The sequence below is a fragment of the Salmo trutta genome, chromosome 21 (genome assembly GCF_901001165.1).
Source record: "Salmo trutta chromosome 21, fSalTru1.1, whole genome shotgun sequence".
Classification (NCBI taxonomy): Eukaryota; Metazoa; Chordata; class Actinopteri; order Salmoniformes; family Salmonidae; genus Salmo; species Salmo trutta.
In genome coordinates, this window is record NC_042977.1 from 47,571,211 (window position 1) to 47,591,913 (window position 20,703).

The following is a 20,703-nucleotide window of genomic DNA, read 5'->3' on the forward strand; positions in this document are numbered from 1 at the left end:
TAACAGACTGACTAACAGACCCCAGTAGTACTGTGAGGTAACAGACTGACTAACAGACCCAGTAGTACTGTGAGGTAACAGACTGTCTAACAGACCCCAGTAGTACTGTGAGGTAACAGACTGTCTAACAGACCCCAGTAGTACTGTGAGGTAACAGGACTGTCCTAACAGACCCCAGTAGTACTGTTGAGGTAACAGACTGGTCTAACAGACCCCAGTAGTACTGTGAGGTAACAGACTGTCTAACAGGACCCCCGTAGTACTGTGAGGGTGAACAGACTGACTAACAGACCCCAGTAGTACTGTGAGGTAACAGACCTGACTAACAGACCCCAGTAGTACTGTGAGGTAACAGACTGACTAACAGACCCAGTAGTACTGTGAGGTAACAGACTGACTAACAGACCCAGTAGTACTGTGAGGTAACAGACTGACTACAGACCCAGTAGTACTGTGAGGTAACAGACTAACTAACAGACCCCAGTAGTACTGTGAGGTAACAGACGTCTAACAGACCCCAGTAGTACTGTGAGGTAACAGACTAACAGACCCCCAGTAGTACTGTGAGGTAACAGACTGACTACAGACCCCAGTAGTACTGTGAGGTAACAGACTGACTAACAGACCCCATTAGTACTGTGAGGTAACAGACTGTCTAACAGACCCCAGTAGTTACTGTGAGGTAACAGACTGTCTAACAGACCCGCAGTAGTACTGTGGAGGTAACAGACTGACTAACAGACCCAGTAGTACTGTGAGGTAACAGACTGTCTAACAGACCCCAGTAGTACTGTGAGGTAACAGACTGACTACAGACCCCAGTAGTACTGTGAGGTAACAGACTGACTAACAGACCCCAGTAGTACTGTGAGGTAACAGACTGACTAACAGACCCCAGTAGTACTGTGAGGTAACAGACTGACTAACAGACCCCAGTAGTACTTTGAGGGTAACAGACTGTCTAACAGACCCCAGTAGTACTGTGAGGTAACAGACTGTCTAACAGACCCCAGTAGTACTGTGAGGTAACAGACTGACTAACAGACCCCAGTAGTACTGTGAGGTAACAGACTGTCTAACAGACCCCAGTAGTACTGTGAGGTAACAGACTGACTAACAGACCCCAGTAGTACTGTGAGGTAACAGACTGTCTAACAGACCCCAGTAGTACTGTGAGGTAACGGTCCAAGACGCTCTGTGCCATTTATGAGCTGTTTCTGATCTGATGGGATGGGAGAGAGGATGTGAGTTCTCTACACACACACACACACACACACACACAAACACACACACACACACACACACACACACACACACACACACACACACACACACAAGAAAGAGGTTGTGGAAGGGGAAAGGAGGGTAGATAGTTAAGTTGTCCAAATTGTTATTTGAAGTAGGGTTTAGTGAGCTACTGGGGCTGCATCCCAAATGGCACCCTATACCCAAGATAGTGCACTACTTTAGACCAGGGGAAATATATAGAGTTCTGGTCAAAAGCAGTGCACTATATAGGGAATAGAGTGGGATTTAGGGCGCGGACCACCGACTGCCGGAAAGCAGCAGGCAGCATTAATATTCCATCTGCAGATGGCATCTTTCTGCCCCAATACTTAAAAAGAAACTTTATCCCCGCTCCCTTACTCCCACCACAAAGACTGGGTTTGATGAAAGCTGGAGGGTATTAAAGTCTAGTCTGTTTTATTTTCTGTCTAGTTTTCTCTCTCTCTCTAGTCCTTGTGGTTGTCCTTGTGCAATTTGGAGGAATCAGGAATCTGGGCCTTTTGTCGCGGACGTGTTCAGGGTACGAGCATGGTATAAGGGTAAAGGTATGGGTTTGGGGTTAGGATTAGGATTAGTGTGAAGTTTGGGGTTAGGATTAAGATTAGTGTGAAGGTTTGGGGTTAGGATTAGGATTAGTGTGAAGCTTGGGGGGGTTTGGGGTTAGGATTAAGATTAGTGTGAAGGTTTGGGGTTAGGATTAGGATTAGTGTGAAGCTTGGGGGGGTTTGGGGTTAGGATTAGGATTAGTGTGAACTTGGGGGGTTTGGGTTAGGATTAGGATTAGTGTGAAGCTTGGGGGGGGTTTTAGGGTTAGGATTAGGATTCGTGTGAAGCTTGGTGGTTTGGGGTTAGGATTAGGATTAGTGTGAAGGTTTGGGGTTAGGATTAGGATCAGTGTGAAGTTTGGGGGTTTGGGGTTAGGATTGGGATTAGTGTGAAGCTTGGTGGGTTTGGGGTTAGGATTGGGATTAGTGTGAAGCTTGTTGGGTTTGGGGTTAGGATTGGGATTAGTGTGAAGCTTGGAGGGTTTTAGGATGGGGAATAACTCATCAGGATATGAAAATATTCACCTACTTCCACATTACATGCACAGTATTAAGATCATGTAATCAGGATGTTGGGAGGTTAATGAACGCTACTTCTCACACACCCGACCGGGCTGATATACATTTTTTTTTTAATTAACCTTTATTTAACTAGGTTACATAATGAACTGAATTAAGGAAAGGGGATACTTAGTCAATTGTCCAACTGAATGTATTCAACTGAAATGTATCTGTCATGTCCTGACCAGTAAAAGGGGTTATTTGTCATTGTAGTTTGGTCAGGGCGTGGCAGGAGGTGTTTGTTTTGTGTGTTTCGGTGTTTTTGGTTTATGTTCTATGTTATCTATTTCTATGTGTTTATCTAGTTTTCTATTTCTATATTGGGTTTTTGGCAATGACCTCCAATTAGAGGCAGCTGGTTGTCGTTGTCTCTAATTGGAGGCCATATTTAGCTGGGTTTGTTTTCACTTGTGTTTTGTGGGTGGTTATATTCTGTATAGCCTGTGTGCCTTATGGAACTGTTTCGTCGTTTTGTTATTTTTGTTTAAGTGTTCACGTTACTTCAAATAAATTAAGAAGATGAGCACTTTAACCGCTGCGCCTTGGTCCAATCCTTACGACGCCTATGACAGTATCTTTGTATTTAACCAATCCCCTCTGAATCAGAGAGGTGCGGGGGGGGTGCCTTAATCAGCATCCACGTCTTTCAGCGCCCGGGGGAACAGTGGGTTAACTGCCTTGCTCAGGGGCAGAATGACAGATTTGTTTACCTTGTCGGCTCGGGAATTTGATCCAGCAACCTCCCAGTTACTGACCTAACGCTCTAACCACTAGGCTACAGAGAACCTCAAATATTAGATGTATTGTAACTAGCTCAGACCTTAGCAGACAGAGGTTGATTCTAGGGAGAGGCGACATGTATGGGAATTTCACCTCTAACTCAGTTTTGATAACTGAATCTTCCACACTCCCCAGGCTTCTTAGGTACAGGAAGATAGTTGACTAGAATGAAGAAGAACACCTCAAATTTCTGATTTATTGTGACTGGGCTGGGGGCCAGGGAGACCTAATTTAGGTTCTTCTTCTTCGTCCCTGTAACTCTGTGTGACCCCTGACCTGCGTGAAATAGTTCTGTGGTGCACTGGCACCAAGGTCATGATGAAAGGCGGCCAGGAGGCTGACATACCTCACTCTCCACTCAGGTCCTGTCCCTGTTTTAAACACTGTAGTGTGTAAATCTGTGTTTTCTTTGTTGCATATTTCCCAGCATGCCTTTCGAGTGAATGTGACATAGACATGCTGTTGTATTCAATAACTTGTCATTGTGACGCCTTCACCAAGCGACTGCCAAAGCGAATGTGTTTCAATTTAAAGGAAACCCTGTATGGCCACATATTAAACTTATATTTTATCTTGTATTTATTAGGATCCTCATTAGCTGTTGCTGAAGCAGCATCTCTCCCTCTCTAGGGTGACACACACACACACTCACATCATACACACTTAATCCCCCTATGGCTTTCCTATCAGCATTACATAATAATGACTAAGTGTTAGCAGATAGCAGACGATATGGGTGTAGAAGGGAAGAGAGAGTCCAGACTCCTGACCAAGATTTCACTACTGCTACTACTGCTACTACTACTGCTACTACTACTGCTGCTACTGCTACTACTGCTACTACTGCTACTACTACTACTACTGCTGCTACTGCTACTACTGCTACTACTACTACTGCTACTACTACTGCTGCTATTGCTACTACTACTACTACTACTGTTACTACTACTGCCGCTACTGCTGCTACTACTGCCGCTACTACTACTACTACTACTGCTACTACCACTACTACCACTACTACTACTACTACTACTATTACTACTACTACTACTACTACTACTACTACTACCACTACTACTACTACCACTACTACCACTACTACTACTACTACTACTACTACTACTGCTACTGCCACTACTACTACTACTACTACTGCTACTGCTACTGCTACTACCACTACCGCTGCCGCTACTACTACTACCACTAATACTACCTACTACTACTACCACTGCTGCTGTACTACTGCTACTACTAATACTACTGCTGCTACTACTGCTACTACTACTACTGCTACCACTACTGTTGCTGCTACTACTACTACTACTACTGCTACTACTACTACTGCTACCACTACTGTTGCTGCTACTACTACTACTACTACTGCTACTACTACTACTGCTACTAGTACTACTGCTACTAGTACTACTACCACTACTATTACTACTACTACTACTACTACTACTACTACCACAGTAGCAGTAGTATTATTAGTTGTAGTAGTAGTAGTAGTAGTAGTTGTAGTAGCAGCAGCAGTAGTAACAGTAGCATTAGTAGTAGCAGTCGCAGTAGTAGTAGCAGTAGTAGTAGCAGTAGTAGCAGTAGCAGTAGTAGTAGTAGTAGTAGCAGTAGCAGTAGTAGCAGTAGTAGCAGTAGCAGTAGTAGTAGCAGCAGCAGTAGTAGTAGTAGAAGTAATACAGTGCCACCGTCGCGGCCCGCTAACCAGGACTGCCCCCCCCCTCTACTTCTCCATGGCCGACGTGAGTAAAGCATTTTAACGTGTTAACCCTCGCAAGGCTGCTGGCCCAGACGGCATCCCTAACTGCGTCTTCAGAGCATGCGCAGACCAGCTGGCTGGTGTGTTTACGGACATATTCAATCGCTCCCTATCCCAGTCTGCTGTCCCCACATGCTTCAAGCTGGCTACCATTGTTCCTGTAACCATGAAGGCAAAGATAACTGAACTAAATGACTATCGCCACGTAGCACTCACTTCTGTCATCATGAAGTGCTTTGAGAGACTAGTCAAGGATCATATCACCTCCACTTTACTGGCCACCCTAGACCCACTTCAATTTCCATACCGCCCCAATAGATCCACAGACGATGTAATCGCCATCACACTGCCCTATCCCATCTGGACAAAAGGAATACCTATGTAAGAATGCTGTTCATTGACTACAGCTCAGCATTCAACAACATAGTTCCCTCCAAGCTCATCATCAAGCTGGAGGCCCTGGGTCTCAACCCTGCCCTGTGCAATTGGGTCCTGGACTTTCTAACGGGCCACCCCCAGGTGGTGAAGGTAGGAAACAACATCTCCACTTCGCTGACCATCAACACTGGGGCCCCACAAGGGTGCGTGCCCTTGCCCCCTCCTGTATTCCCTGTTCACCCATGACTGCGTGGCCAATCACGCCTCCAACTCAATCATCAAGTTTGCAGACGACACAACAGTAGTGGGCTTGATTACCAACAACAACGAGACGGCCTACAGGGAGGAGGTGAGGGCACTCGGAGTGTGGTGTCAGGAAAACAACCTCTCACTCAACATCAACAAAACAAAGGAGATGATTGTGGACTTCAGGAAACAGCAGAGGGAGCAGCCGCCCTATCCACATCGACAGGACAGCAGTGGAGAAGGTGGAAAGTTTTAAGTTCCTCGGTGTACACATCACGGATAAACTGAAATGGTCCACCCACACAGACAGTGTGGTGAAAAAGGCACAACAGCACCTCTTCAACCTCAGGAGGCTGAAGAAATTTGGCTTGTCACCCAAAACCCTGACAAACTTTTACAGATGCACAATCGAGAGCATCCTATCGGGCTGTATCACAGCCTGGTATGGCAACTGCGCCGCCCTCAACCGCAAGATTCTCCAGAGGGTGGTGCGGTCTGCACAACGCATCACCGGGTGCAAACTACATGCCCTCCATGACACCTAAAGCACCCGATGTCACAGGAAGGCCAAAAAGATCATCAAGGACATCGACCACCCGAGCCACTGCCTGTTCACCCCGCTAACATCCAAAAGGTGAGGTCAGTATAGGTGCCTCAAAGCTGGAACAGAGAGACTGAAGAACAACTTCTATTTCAAGGCCATTAGACTGCTAAACAGCCATCACTAACTCAGAGGCTGCTGCCTTCATGGAGACCCAATCACCAGCCACTTTAACAAATGGATCACTAGTCACTTTAATGGCACTTTAAATAATGCCACTTTAATATTATTTACATATCTTACATTACTCATATCACATGTATATACTGTATTTTATACCATCTATTGCACCTTGCCTATGCCGCTCGGCCATCGCTCATCCATATACTTACATGTACATATTCTCATTCACCCCTTTAGATGTGTGTGTATTAGGTAGTTGTTGTGGAATTGTTAGATTATTTGTTAGATATTACTGCACTGTCAGAACCAGAAGCACAAGCATTTTGCTACACTCGCATTAACATCTGCTAACCATGTGCGTGACCAATAAAATGTGATTTGATTTTGATTTGAGTAACAGTAGCAATATTTGTGGTAGTAGTAGTAGTAGTAGTAGTAGTAGTAGAAACAGTAGCAGTAGTAGCAGTAGTAGTAGTAGTAGTAGCAGAAACAGTAGCAGTAGTAGTAGTAGTAGTAGAAACAGTAGCAGTAGTAGTAGTAGTAGTAGTAGTAGTAGTAGTAGCAGAAACAGTAGTAGTAGTAGTAGTAGTAGTAGAAACAGTAGCAGTAGCAGCAGTTAGTAGTAGCAGTAGTAGTAGCAGTAGTAGTAGCAGTAGTAACAGTAGTAGTAGTAGTAGTAGAAACAGTAGCAGTAGTAGCAGTAGTAGTAGTAGTAGTAGCAGAAACAGTAGCAGTAGTAGTAGTAGTAGAAACAGTAGCAGTAGTAGTAGTAGTAGAAACAGTAGCAGTAGCAGCAGTAGTAGTAGCAGTAGTAGCAGTAGTAGTAGCAGTAGTAGTAGGTGTAGTAGCAGTAGTAGTAGAAACAGTAGCAGTAGTAGTAGTATTCGCAGTAGTAGTATTAGAAACAGTAGCAGTAGTAGTAGTAGTAGAAACAGTAGCAGTAGCAGCAGTAGCAGTAGCAGTAGCAGTAGTAGTAGTAGTAGTAGTAGTAGTAGGTGTAGTAGCAGTAGTAGTAGAAACAGTAGCAGTAGTAGTAGTATTCGCAGTAGTAGTATTAGAAACAGTAGCAGTAGTAGTAGTAGTAGAAACAGTAGCAGTAGTAGTAGTATTCGCAGTAGTAGTATTAGAAACAGTAGCAGTAGTAGTAGTAGTAGTAGAAACAGTAGCAGTTGTAGCAGTAGTAGTAGAAACAGTAGCAGTAGCAGTGTAGTAGTAGTAGTAGTAGTAGTAGTAGTAGTAGTACTAAAGTTTGTAATTTCCACTTTGAGATTTCAGACTTGATTTGCCCTGACACAAATTTATCAACCCCTACAAAACTGTTCATTAATTATAATCCATGTAATAATTCACATTTCCTGTTGCTGCAGGATTATTTTCCTGCTGTAGAAAATTGGCTCAAATTAAGATCCTACATCTGTAAGTTGTTATGGTAGTCATGTTACAGGAGATGACTTAGAGAGCATTGTGTTACACGCTGGACAGAACACAATCCCACTAACACACACTGTACGTACTCTGGTAGATATTAAAGCTGACTTATCGCTTTCAATTTAATCACTTTTGAAATACCTGCCAATCCTCCTTCTTTCCAGACCCAGACAGTACAATAAATCATAACAGGAGTCCTTACGAGATACCAGAGAGATGCCAGTGACAGGCCAGAAAATCATAAAAACAACTGTACAGGGAGAGAGTGGTAGTGAGAGAGAGAAAGAGAGAGGGGAAAACAAGACAGAATGAAAGAGTGAAGATGGAGGGAGAGAGAGAGAGTGGAGATGGAGGGAGTGACAGAGAGTGGAGATGGAGGGAGAGAGAGAGACAGGAGATAGAGAGAGAGAGATGGAGAGAGAGATAGAGAATGGAGATGGAGGGAGAGAGAGATGGAGAGAGAGAGGAGATGGAGGGAGAGAGAGAGATGGAGAGAGAGTTGAGATGGATGGAGGGAGAGAGAGATGGAGAGAGAGAGAGAAATGGAGAGAGAGAGATGGAGAGAGAGAGGAGCTGGAGGGAGAGAGAGAGAGAGAGGAGCTGGAGGGAGAGAGAGAGAGAGAGGAGCTGGAGGGAGAGAGAGAGAGAGAGTGGAGATGGAGGGAGAGAGAGAGAGAGAGAGAGAGAGAAATGGAAAGAGAGAGATGGAGAGAGAGAGAGAGAGGAGCTGGAGGGAGAGAGAGATTGAGGTAAGGTTACCTGCAAGAGTGAGAGTCAGACATCCCAATGTGCAGCAGACATGTAGCTATTATCTCTGCTCTTACTCAGATATATTTCTAGGTCTTTCCTGCTCTGGCTGTGACTGTGGGTCCTCATTCCTAAGGTATAACATTGTAGCAGAACGACTGATGAGGCCTCAGCGATGCCTAAAATGATGCCTAAGCTATAAAAAGCAGCAGGCGGTTTGGTAACACCAGAAGCTGGGTAGCTCTAAGTAAGCAACGCTGGATGATTACAGATGATTACCATTATGATTGCATCCACTTTGCGTCGACTTTGGGTGCTCATGACTAAAATATAGAACTGGAAGTGGAAAGAAGCCAGGCAACTTTAGCTTGGCAGGAGAACATTTTTGGACCCCACTCACCTACTTCTCTTCGTCGTCTCTTACTACACACCTATTCCTCCATCAGTGTTTCAAATATAATTCAGCGGTGATGGAGAGCAGGGATGTAAATGTGGTGATGGAGAACAGGGATGTAAATGCGGTGATGGAGAACAGGGATGTAAATGTGGTGATGGAGAGCAGGGATGTAAATGAGGTGATGGAGAACAGGGATGTAAATGTGGTGATGGAGAACAGGGATGTAAATGAGGTGATGGAGAGCAGGGATGTAAATGCAGTGATGGAGAACAGGGATGTAAATGCAGTGATGGAGAACAGGGATGTAAATGAGGTGATGGAGAACAGGGATGTAAATGTGGTGATGGAGAACAGGGATGTAGTCCCAGACCCTGATGACTCTTCTGTTGTTATATTTGTACATTTTGTTACTTTGAAGCAGCGTGCAAAGTGAGCAATGTTGATATATTTTATAATTTCGTTGCCTGTTACAACCAAGAGCACAGACCAGTCTGAGTAGACTTCGCAAGTTCTCTGTCATGTAGCCTCAGTGTCAGAGAGGGAAAAGGGAGCACAGTTCCACGACAGGTATGCTTGCAGCTTTACAGAGAAAGAAAACTTATTGTCTTGTAGCCAAAACAGTTATATAAATATTACCAGATATCTTCTTTATACAGGGATTCATAAACCTGTCACGGCTGTTTGAAGGATCGGACCAAAATGCAGCATGTTCGTAGTTCCACATATTATTTATAGTGAAACTAAATGCAATACACAAAAGATTTGAAACACAAAAAACAACAAACCGTGACGCATAGAGAGGAAAACACACTACTCAAAAGATAATCACCCACAAAAACAGGTGGGACAAACATCAACGTAAATATGACCTCCAATTAGAGGTAACGAGGATCAGCTGCCACCAAATTGGAGATCAACCAAAACAACACCAACATAGAAATACAAAACTAGAAACTGAACATAGAAATATAAAAACAGACAAACACCCCCTGTCACGCCCTGACCTACTCTACCATAGAAAATAACAGCTTACTATGGTCAGGACGTGACAAAACCTTTTATATAATTTCACAAACCATGACACGGGCCATTTTAATCTAATTCCCGGTCGCTAATTATTGGTTTGATGAACAAACAACATTGTTCAGTCAGCTAGCTAACAACCTGCTAACTTGACAATAGGTCCAGGTAACTTGCGATTATCAAATCAAATCAAATGTTAGTGGTAGGTCACACACATGGTTAGCAGATGTTAATGCGAGTGTAGTGAAATGCTTGTGCTTCTAGTTCCAACAGTGCAGTAATATCTAACAAATAATCTAACAATTCCCCAACAACTACCTAATACACACACATCTAAAGGGGTGAATGAGAATATGTACACATACATATATGGATGAGCGATGGCCGAGCGGCATAGACAAGGTGCAATAGATGGTATAAAATACAGTATATACATATGATATAAGAAATGTAAGATATGTAGACATTATTAACACACACACAGGCGCACACACACACACACACACACACACAGTTATTAAGGTTTACTGGTCAGGCCTGATGGGAGACTCCAGACAGATGGATCTCGTTATGACAGATGTCAGAAATAATTCAGCTTGTGCTCCTCCCCTGTATCTGGATGTGCTTCCTCTCTGCTCTCTAGTGTGGTCTGCTCTGGTCTGACAGTACTAGAGTTGCCTGGCTTGCTCTGGTCTGACAGTACTAGAGTTGCCTGGCTTGCTCTGGTCTGACAGTACTAGAGTTGCCTGGCTTGCTCTGGTCTGACAGTACTAGAGTTGCCTGGCTTGCTCTGGTCTGACAGTGCTAGAGTTGCCTGGCTTGCTCTGGTCTGACAGTGCTAGAGTTGCCTGGCTTGCTCTGGTCTGACAGTACTAGAGTTGCCTGGCTTGCTGTGGTCTGACAGTACTAGAGTTGCCTGGCTTGCTCTGGTCTGACAGTACCAGAGTTGCCTGGCTTGCTCTGGTCTGACAGTACTAGAGTTGCCTGGCTTGCTCTGGTCTGACAGTGCTAGAGTTGCCTGGCTTGCTCTGGTCTGATAGTATTAGTAAGTTTGTTTGCATCCCAAATGTCACCCTATGCCCTATGGGCCCTGGTCTAACGTTGTACACTATACAGGGAATAGGGTACCATTTGGAAAACACCTTAGCCTGGTCTGTCTTGGGTCTTACCTGGTCTGTCCTGGGTCTGGCCTGGGTCTTAACTGGTCTGTCCTGGGTCTGGCCTGGGTCTTAACTGGTCTGTCCTGGGTCTTACCATGTCTGTCCTGGGTCTGGCCTGGGTTTTACCTGGTTGGTCCTGGATCTGGCCTGGGTCTTATTAACTGGTCTGTCCCAGTCTGCTTCTGGGTCTGGCTTGGTTTGTTCTATGCCTGGCCTGTTCTGTTCTGGGTCTGGCCTGGGTTTGGCTTGGCCCTGTCTTGGTCTGGGTTTACCTTCATAATGCCATCTTATAGTGAGAGCCCACTTTACGTTACCTATTTGTTTGTGTATCTGTTTTTGAAAAAAAAAAATTACTAGGCAAGTCAGTTAAGAACAAATCATTATTTACAATGACAGCCTACCCCGGCCAAACCCTCCCCTAACCCCGGCCAAACCCTCCCCTAACCCCGGCCAAACCCTCCCCTAACCCGGCCAAACCCTCCCCTACCCCAGCCAAACCCTCCCCTACCCCAGCCAAACCCTCCCCTAACCCGGCCAAACCCTCCCCTACCCCGGCCAAACCCTCCCCTCACCCGGCAAAACCCTCCCCTCACCCGGCAAAACCATCCCCTACCCCGGCCAAACCCTCCCCTAACCCAGCAAAACCCTCCCCTACCCCGGACGACGCCTGGACAATTGTGTGCAACACTATGGGACTCTCGATCACGACTGATTATAATACAGCCCGGGATTGAACCCGGGTCTGTAGTGACGCCTCTAGCACTGCGATACAGTGCCTTAGACCGCTGCGCCATTCTGTCCCCCTAAATGCTGTGGTTAGTGGTTGAGTGGGTCTGCTGCCCTGCAAGTGGCTGTTAGCTTGGTCTGGCCTTCATTATGTCCCTTTATGAGGTCATCGTAGAGCCACTTCACTTATTGACCTCTTTTATTGATTGATGTATTTATATCCTCCACTTAGTTTGTATAGTCATGTTTGCTGAGGGGAGCAAAAGATGAGAAACTGATATGCACAAGTTTGAGTAGACACACAAACACAGACACACACACGCACAGTGGTGTAAAAATACTTTAAAGTACTACTTAAGTAGTTTTTGGGGGTATCTGTATTTTACTATTTATATTTTTGACAACTTTTACTTCACTACTGTAAATTAAGAAAATAATTTACTTTTTACTCTGTACATTTTCCCTGACACCCAAAAGTACTCGTTACATTTTGAATGCTTAGCAGGACAGGAAAATGGTCCAATTCAAGAGAAAATCCCTGGTCATCCCTACCGCCTCTGATCTGGAGGACTCACTAAACAAAAGCTTTGTTTGTAAATTATGTCTGAGTGTTGGCGCATTCCCCTGGCTATCCCAAAGTTGAACAAAAAAAAACTAGAAAATGATGCCATCTGCTTTGCTTAATATAAGGAATTTGAAATGATTTTGATACTTAAGTATATTTTAGCAATTCCATTTTACTTTTGATACTTAAGTATATTTAAAACAAAATAATTTTAGACTTTTACTGAAATAGTATTTTACTGGCTGACTTTTGCTTTTACAGGAGTCATTTTCTATTAAGGTATCTATACTTTTATTTAAGCACACACACTGCTTGTTAAAATTCTCCACAGAGAGAGGGGGGAAAAGAGAAAGAGAGAGGGAGGGAGAGAGGGAGGTAGAGAGAGGGAGAGGGGGGGGAGAGAGAGAGAGCGGGGGGAGAGAGAGAGAGAAAGAGAAAGAGAGAAAGCAAGAGAGAGAGAAAGAGGGAAAGAGAGGGAGAGAGGGAAAGAGAGAGTTCCTGGTTTAAACATTCCTTGGGATAAGATCATGCAGCAGACAAAGAGCCTTTGGCTTGGAGGGAGGGAGGGAGAGAGGGAGTCAAGCGGAGAGAGGGAGGGAGGGAGGGAGAGAGGGAGTCAAGCGGAGGGAGGGAGGGAGGGGAATGGAGAAGTGGGGATCTAATTTCCTTTTCCAAATGTTCATGAAAAACAGACGGCCTCAGATATTTCATAAGTACAGACTGGTTATTTATCTGTCACATTCTTCTACACCAGGAAGGCTGAGCTGCCTCCATTCTTCTACACCAGGAAGGCTGAGCTGCCTCCAAAATGCCACCCTATTCCCTACATAGTGCATTACTTTTAGTATGGTTAGTGTGGTCTTTGGTCAAAAGTAGTGCACTATGTAGGGGTGTGGGCTGAGGGGTGGGGTGTGGGGTTGGGTGAGGGGTATTGGGTGTTGAAGTATGGGGTGAGGTGTGGGGTGAGGTGAGGTGAGGTGGGGTGAGGTGTGGGGTGAGGTGAGGTGAGGTGTGATCTGTAATCTTCTCTTGTGAACAAGTAGCCCTGCCAGAGACTTGTCACCCTCAGACCTAGAGAATAGCCTTTTTTCTAAAGGTTGAGGTATTGGGGATGGTGAACAGAAGACCCATATTGAATACCCAGAGTTTACACTGACACGCTCTCTCTCTCCTCCTCATCTCCTGAAGGTGTTGGAGGAACATATTATATCTATTTATCTGTCTCTGATTTAGAGGGGTTGGGTTAAATGCGGAAGACATATTTTCAGATAAATGCATTCAGTTGTACAACTGACAACTGACAACTTTATGTCATTTATCTTGTCTTGGGAGTTGTGAGATTGGTTTAACGTCTTCTCTCTTCTTACAGGGTGACATCCAGCAGCTGCTGATTGTGGCCGACCCACGGGCAGCGTACGACTACTGTGAACACTACAGCCCCGACTGTGAAACACCTCATCAGGAGCAGCCACAGGCACAAGAACCAGAGGATGAGGTATGGAGGGAGGGAGGGGAGGGAGGGAGGGAGGGAGGGAGGGGAGAGAGACAGGTGAGAGAGGAGAGAGAGAGGAGGGGAGAGAAAGAGACAGGTGAGGGAGAGAGAGGAGAGAGAGGAGAGAAAGAGACAGGTGAGAGAGAGAGAGGAGAGAGAGAGAGGGGGGAGAGAGACATGTGAGAGAGAGAGAAAGAGACAGGTGAGAGAGAGAGAGAGGAGAGAAAGAGAGAGGGGGAAAGAGACAGGTGAGAGAGAGCGAGAGAGAGAGAGAGAGGGGGGAGAGACGTGAGAGAGAGAAAGAGACAGGTGAGAGGAGAGAGAGAGAGAGAGAGAGAGAGAGAGAGAGAGAGAGGGGAGAGACATGAGAGAGAGAGAGAAAGAGACAGTGTGAGAGAGAGAGAGAGAGAGAGGGGGGAGAGAGAGAGAGAGAGAGAGAGAGAGAGGGAGAGAGAGAGAGACAGGAGAGAGAGGGGGCGAGAGAGGGGAGAGGAGGGGGGAGAGAGAGAGAGAGAGGGGGGGGAGAGAGAGATGGAGGAAAGAGGTGAGGAAGGAAGGTAATCTGTAAAACACCTCACCAGGAGGATGAGGTCAGTGTCTTGGTGAGTGAAGGATGAAAGCGGGAGGGATGGTAGTGAGGGAGAGAGGGTGGGGGTTTTGTGTTCAGGTACTGTGAGCAGGATACTTCTGTAAAACGCTTGTTGTCCATCAAAGGCTGTCTTTAAATCCTCCCCATTTGAAGACATATTACACAGTAATTTACAGTCTTCAACAGTTTGAGTAATTCCCACTGTATCCTGACAAAGAGTAGTAGCTCAAAGCCTACCTCTGTGTATCTCAGAGCCTGCCAATCTAGCAAGGTAAAAACATGTAGTGACTTGCCAGAGAGAACGTTTTGACAAGATTCACATGTGAAATAAATGTCTTCAATCTGTTTTGACCTATTTCTTCTTTGTCATACAATCATATTTCAAGATGAACACTGATGCGTTTATCATCGGTGTCTAATTTTTGTTTTATGTCAACTGGCTATAACTCCATGTAAATCCTCAACTGGCTCCAACTCCATGTAAATTCTCAACTGGCTCCAACTCCATGTAAATCCTCAACCGGCTTCAACTCCATGTAAATCCTCAACTGGCTTCAACTCCATGTAAATCCTCAACCGGCTCCAACTCCATGTAATCCTCAACTGGCTCCAACTCCATGTAATCCTCAACTGGCTCCAACTCCATGTAAATCCTCAACCGGCTCCAACTCCATGTAAATCCTCAACTGGCTCCAACTCCATGTAAATCCTCAACTGGCTCCAACTCCATGTAATCTTTAACTGGCTCCAACTCCATGTAATCCTCAACTGGCTCCAACTCCATGTAAATCCTCAACCGGCTCCAACTCCATGTAAATCCTCAACCGGCTCCAACTCCATGTAAATCCTCAACTGGCTCCAACTCCATGTAAATCCTCAACTGACTCCAACTCCATGTAAATCCTCAACTGGCTCCAACTCCATGTAAATCCCTCAAACACACAACCATCTACTCTGCAAAGCTTCATTCTTCAACCAAATCCACATACTCAAAATATAATGATGTCAAGGCATCTCTCCAAATGGCACCGTATACCCTACATGGTGCACTACTTTGACCAGAGCTCAGTGTGCCCTTGTCAGAAGAGTGGAACTATGTAGGGAGTAGGCTGCCATTTTGGGAAGCAGAATCTGTACTGTGATATTCAGATCTCATCCTGAAGGAAAACGCTGACATTTTCCTATTCCACTATATGAGCTCACACTAGAAACTTTCCTCTCTCTCTGCCACAAAATATGAGTCTCTACTTTGGTGTGTGTGTGTGTGTGGTGTGTGTGTGTGTGTGTGTGTGTGTGGTGTGTGTGTGTGTGTGTGTGTGTGTGTGTGTGTGTGTGTGTGTGTGTGTGTGTGTGTGTGTGTGTGTGTGTGTGTGTGTGTGAGAGAGAGAGAGAGAGTGGTCTCAGTGATTTATATCTATAATGACTGCACCAGGTTCAGGAGTCTTGGAGCTCAGCTCTCCTTCCCTGGGATCACACACACACAGGGCAATGGGACATGCAGTATACACCACATTTCATAAATAAAGGATTTATGGTTAAATAAATAAATAAACTAATAATAATAGAGTACTAGTCAAAAGTTTGGACACACCTACTCAGTCAAGGGTTTTTCTTTATTTTTTACTATTTTCTACACTGTTAAATAATAGTGAAGATATCAAAACTATGAAATAACACGTGTAATCATGTACTGTCGTAACCAAAAAAGTGTTAAACAAATCAAAATATATTTTAGATTTTAGATTCTTCAAAGTTGCCACCATTTGCCTTGATGACAGCTTTGAACACTCTTGGCATTCTCTCAACCAGCTTCATGAGGTAGTCACCTGGAATGCATTTCAATTAACAGGTGTGCTTTGTGTCCCTTGAATGAGTAGGTGTATCCAAACTTTTGACTGGTACTGTATATGACATTATTATAGTTGTTGTAGTCTGTGAATCAAAAGAGGTAATTGTCTAGAGAAAGACACACACACACACACACACACACACACACACACACACACACACACACACATCCTGGGAAATGTAAGCATTATTTCCTTCCAAAGCTAGACGCCCAGTCCAATACCTGGAAAACCAATTACTGGTTCTGGATGCCCAGTCCAATACCTGGAAAACCAATTACTGGTTCTGGACGCCCAGTCCAATACCTGGAAAACCAATTACTGGTTCTGGACGCCCAGTCCAATACCTGGAAAACCAATTACTGGTTCTGGACGCCCAGTCCAATACCTGGAAAACCAACTAATGGTTCTGGACGCCCAGTCCAATACCTGGAAAACCAACTACTGGTTCTGGACGCCCAGTCCAATACCTGGAAATAATTGTCTTTATAAATCCTTGTTGTTTTGAATGAGGCGATAGAGACACTTTACATGTAGGCCTCTTCTAGATTATACAAAAACAAAAATCAATAGTTATTATTATATTATCAACCAATCAGGTGTTTCAGGTCTGTTGATCAGATGACCTTAGGAAAGGAACAAGTTGAAAGGACGGAGGGATGACGGGATTGATGGAGGTAAAGGTCAGGGGGTTCAATGTTAATAGTATGACTTTGACCCTGACCTTTACCAGAGATACCATGACTCCTGAGCACCTACCCACCCCGTGATGCTTTGCAACACGGAGACAGAGACACATGCAACAGCAGAGAGACCAGGAAGGAGAAGAGGGATGGAGGGAGAGGGGGAGTCTTTTATGAGCACACTTCAATATTTATCTCTTTCATCAAACTCTCTGGCCTGTGGTGGTGAATTCTTCAGGCTTGGTCAGGCTCTCCAGCATCATAAATATACTATCTCGGTTTCCTCTCTCTCTCTCTCTCTCTCTCTCCTTTTCTCTGTCTCTCTCTAATTTTCTCTCTGTGCTCTCTCTGTGCTCACCTCATTTTCTCTCTCTCTCCTTTTTCTCTCTCTCTCTCTCTCTCCTTTTCTCTCTCTCCATTTCTCTCTCCATTTCTCTCTCATTTTCTCTCTCGCTCTCTCTCTCTCTCTCTCTCTCTCTCTCTCTCTCTCTCTCTCTCTCTCTCTCTCTCTCTCTCTCTCTCTCTCTCTCTCTCTCTCTCTCTCTCTCTCTCCTCCTTGTCCAGGGAAACCCAAGGCAGTCAGCCAGCCCATCGGGCCTTCGGTCTTATATTATTTTTGATGAGTTCATCAGTTGGACTGGGACTAATATGAATCTGTCCCTTCTGATAGAGTTAGAGATAGAGTATCAGCCTCTGTTTTGACTGGACACCAGTTGTATGAATGGCGCCCTACGGGCCCTGGTCAAAAAACCAGTGCACTATATAGGGAATAGGGTTTCATTTGGGATGCACAACTTAGCCTGTCAACTTCATTGGCCATGTGCTGTTATAATCTCCACCCGGCACAGCCAGAAGAGGACTGGCGACCCCTCATAGCCTGGTTCCTCTCTAGGTTTCTTCCTAGGTTTTGGCCTTTCTATGGAGTTTTTCCTAGCCACCGTGCTTCTACACCTGCATTACTTGCTGTTTGGGGGTTTACGCTGGGTTTCTGTACAGCACTTTGAGACATCAGCTGATGTAAAGAAGGGCTATATAAATACATTTGATTTGATTTGATTCATCTGCCTCGCGTCTGTTTTTTGACTGGACCAAATCTTTTTATTCAGGGAGGAAAAAGTTTAAAAAAAAAAGTTGTTCCTCAATGACAGACGTTCTGTTTTTATGTCCGTAACTGTATCTTAACTGAAGCCCTGTATCTTCTTCTGGAACTGTAATTACATCCCCTGCTATCTTTAGGTTGCCCATAAGGTTTCACCTATAAACACACAGGCGCTTTCATTTTTAACTCGTTTTGTTCCCAGATGTTTCCCAGACATGCCACTATGCAAATATTATGCCATTAACATGTAATCCATATAGCTATTTAAAAATATATATATTGAAAAGTATGTAAAAAAAAAAAGTGTTTTTATTCTCACACACTCATAGGCTCTGCCAATAATATAATAAACAGACATTTAGCCCTATTCCTATATCTACATGTAGGTCATTTAGCAGACGCTCTTATCCTGAGCAACTTACAGTCATAAAGATGACTAGGTGGGACAACCACATATCACAGGTATAGAAAGTACATTTTTCCTCAATATCATAGCTATTAGTAGAGTCAGAGCTGGAAGGGGGTGGGGGGTGGGGGGTCAAGTGCAAGTACTGGTTAAGTTATTTATATATATAGGAAGGAGACGCGTTCTGTCTCCTAGAGATGAACGTACTTTGGTGCGAAAAAGTGCAAATCAATCCCAGAACAACAGCAAAGGACCTTGTGAAGATGCTGGAGGAAACAGATACAAAAGTATCTATATCCACAGTAAAACAAGTCCTATATCGACATAACCTGAAAGGCCGCTCAGCAAGGAAGAAGCCACTACTCCAAAACCGTCATAAAAAAAAGCCAGACTACGGTTTGCAACTGCACATGGGGACAAAGATCATACTTTTTGGAGAAATGTCTTCTGGTCTGATGAAACAAAAATAGAACTGTTTGGCCATAATGACCATCGTTATGTTTGGAGGAAAAAGGGGGAGGCTTGCAAGCCGAAGAACACCATCACAACCATGAAGTTTGACCCAAGTTAAACAATTAAAGGCAATGCTACCAAATACTAATTGAGTGTATGTAAGCTTCTGACCCACTGGGAATGTGATGAAAGAAATAAAAGCAGAAATAAATCATTCTCTCTATTATTATTCTGACATTTCACATTCTAAAAATAAAGTGGTGATCCTAACTGACCTAAGTTAGGGAATTTTTACTAGGATGAAATGTCAGGAATTTTGAAAAACTGAATTTAAATGAATTTGGCTAAGGTGTATGTAAACTTCTGACTTCAACTGTATATACACTGCTCAAAAAAATAAAGGGAACACTTAAACAACACAATGTAACTCCAAGTCAATCACACTTGTGTGAAATCAAACTGTCCACTTAGGAAGCAACACTGATTGACAATACATTTCACGTGCTGTTGTGCAAATGGAATAGACAACAGGTGGAAATTATAGGCAATTAGCAAGACACCCCCAATAAAGGAGTGGTTCTGCAGGTGGGGACCACAGACCACTTCTCAGTTCCTATGCTTCCTGGCTGATGTTTTGGTCACTTATGAATGCTGGCGGTGCTTTCACTCTAGTGGTAGCATGAGACGGAGTCTACAACCCACACAAGTGGCTCAGGTAGTGCAGCTCATCCAGGATGGCACATCAATGCGAGCTGTGGCAAAAAGGTTTGCTGTGTCTGTCAGCATAGTGTCCAGAGCATGGAGGCGCTACCAGGAGACAGGCCAGTACATCAGGAGACGTGGAGGAGGCCGTAGGAGGGCAACAACCCAGCAGCAGGACCGCTTCCTCCGCCTTTGTGCAAGGAGGAGCAGGAGAAGCACTGCCAGAGCCCTGCAAAATGACCTCCAGCAGGCCACAAATGTGCATGTGTCTGCTCAAACGGTCAGAAACAGACTCCATGAGGGTGGTATGAGGGCCCGACGTCCACAGATGGGGGTTGTGCTTACAGCCCAACACCGTGCAGGACGATTGGCATTTGCCAGAGAACACCAAGATTGGCAAATTTGCCACTGGCGCCCTGTGCTCTTCACAGATGAAACCAGGTTCACACTGAGCACGTGACAGACGTGACAGAGTCTGGAGACGCCGTGGAGAATGTTCTGCTGCCTGCAACATCCTCCAGCATGACCGGTTTGGCGGTGGGTCAGTCATGGTGTGGGGGTGGCATTTCTTTGGGGGTCCGCACAGACCTCCATGTGCTCACCAGAGGTAGCCTGACTGCCATTAGGTACCGAGATGAGATCCTCAGACCCCTTGTGAGACCATATGCTGGTGCGGTTGGCCCTGGGTTCCTCCTAATGCAAGACAATGCTAAACCTCATGTGGATGGAGTGTGTCAGCAGCTCCTGCAAGAGGAAGGCATTGATGCTATGGACTGGCCCGCCCGTTCCCTAGACCTGAATCCAATTCAGCACATCTGGGACATCATGTCTCGCTCCATCCACCAATGCCACGTTGCACCACAGACTGTCCAGGAGTTGGCGGATGCTTTAGTCCAGGTCTGGGAGGAGATCCCTCAGGAGACCATCCGCCACCTCATCAGGAGCATGCCCAGGCGTTGTAGGGAGGTCATACAGGCACGTGGAGTCCACACACACTACTGAGCCTCAATTTGACTTGTTTTAAGGACATTACATCAAAGTTGGATCAGCCTGTAGTGTGGTTTTCCACTTTAATTTTGAGTGTGACTCCA

General features: G+C 44.9%; 1 protein-coding gene across 2 annotated transcripts in view; it reads left to right on the forward strand.

Annotated features, from left to right (window-relative positions):
- The window catches only part of LOC115157589 (collagen alpha-1(XI) chain), a gene marked incomplete in the record, with an annotated part of 129,459 nt that overhangs the window by 45,934 nt on the left and 62,822 nt on the right, over window positions 1-20,703 (forward strand). For both annotated transcript variants that reach the window (XM_029705972.1, XM_029705973.1), the window contains 1 exon segment: window positions 13,711-13,836. In XM_029705972.1, coding sequence (XP_029561832.1) covers window positions 13,711-13,836 — 126 coding nt within the window.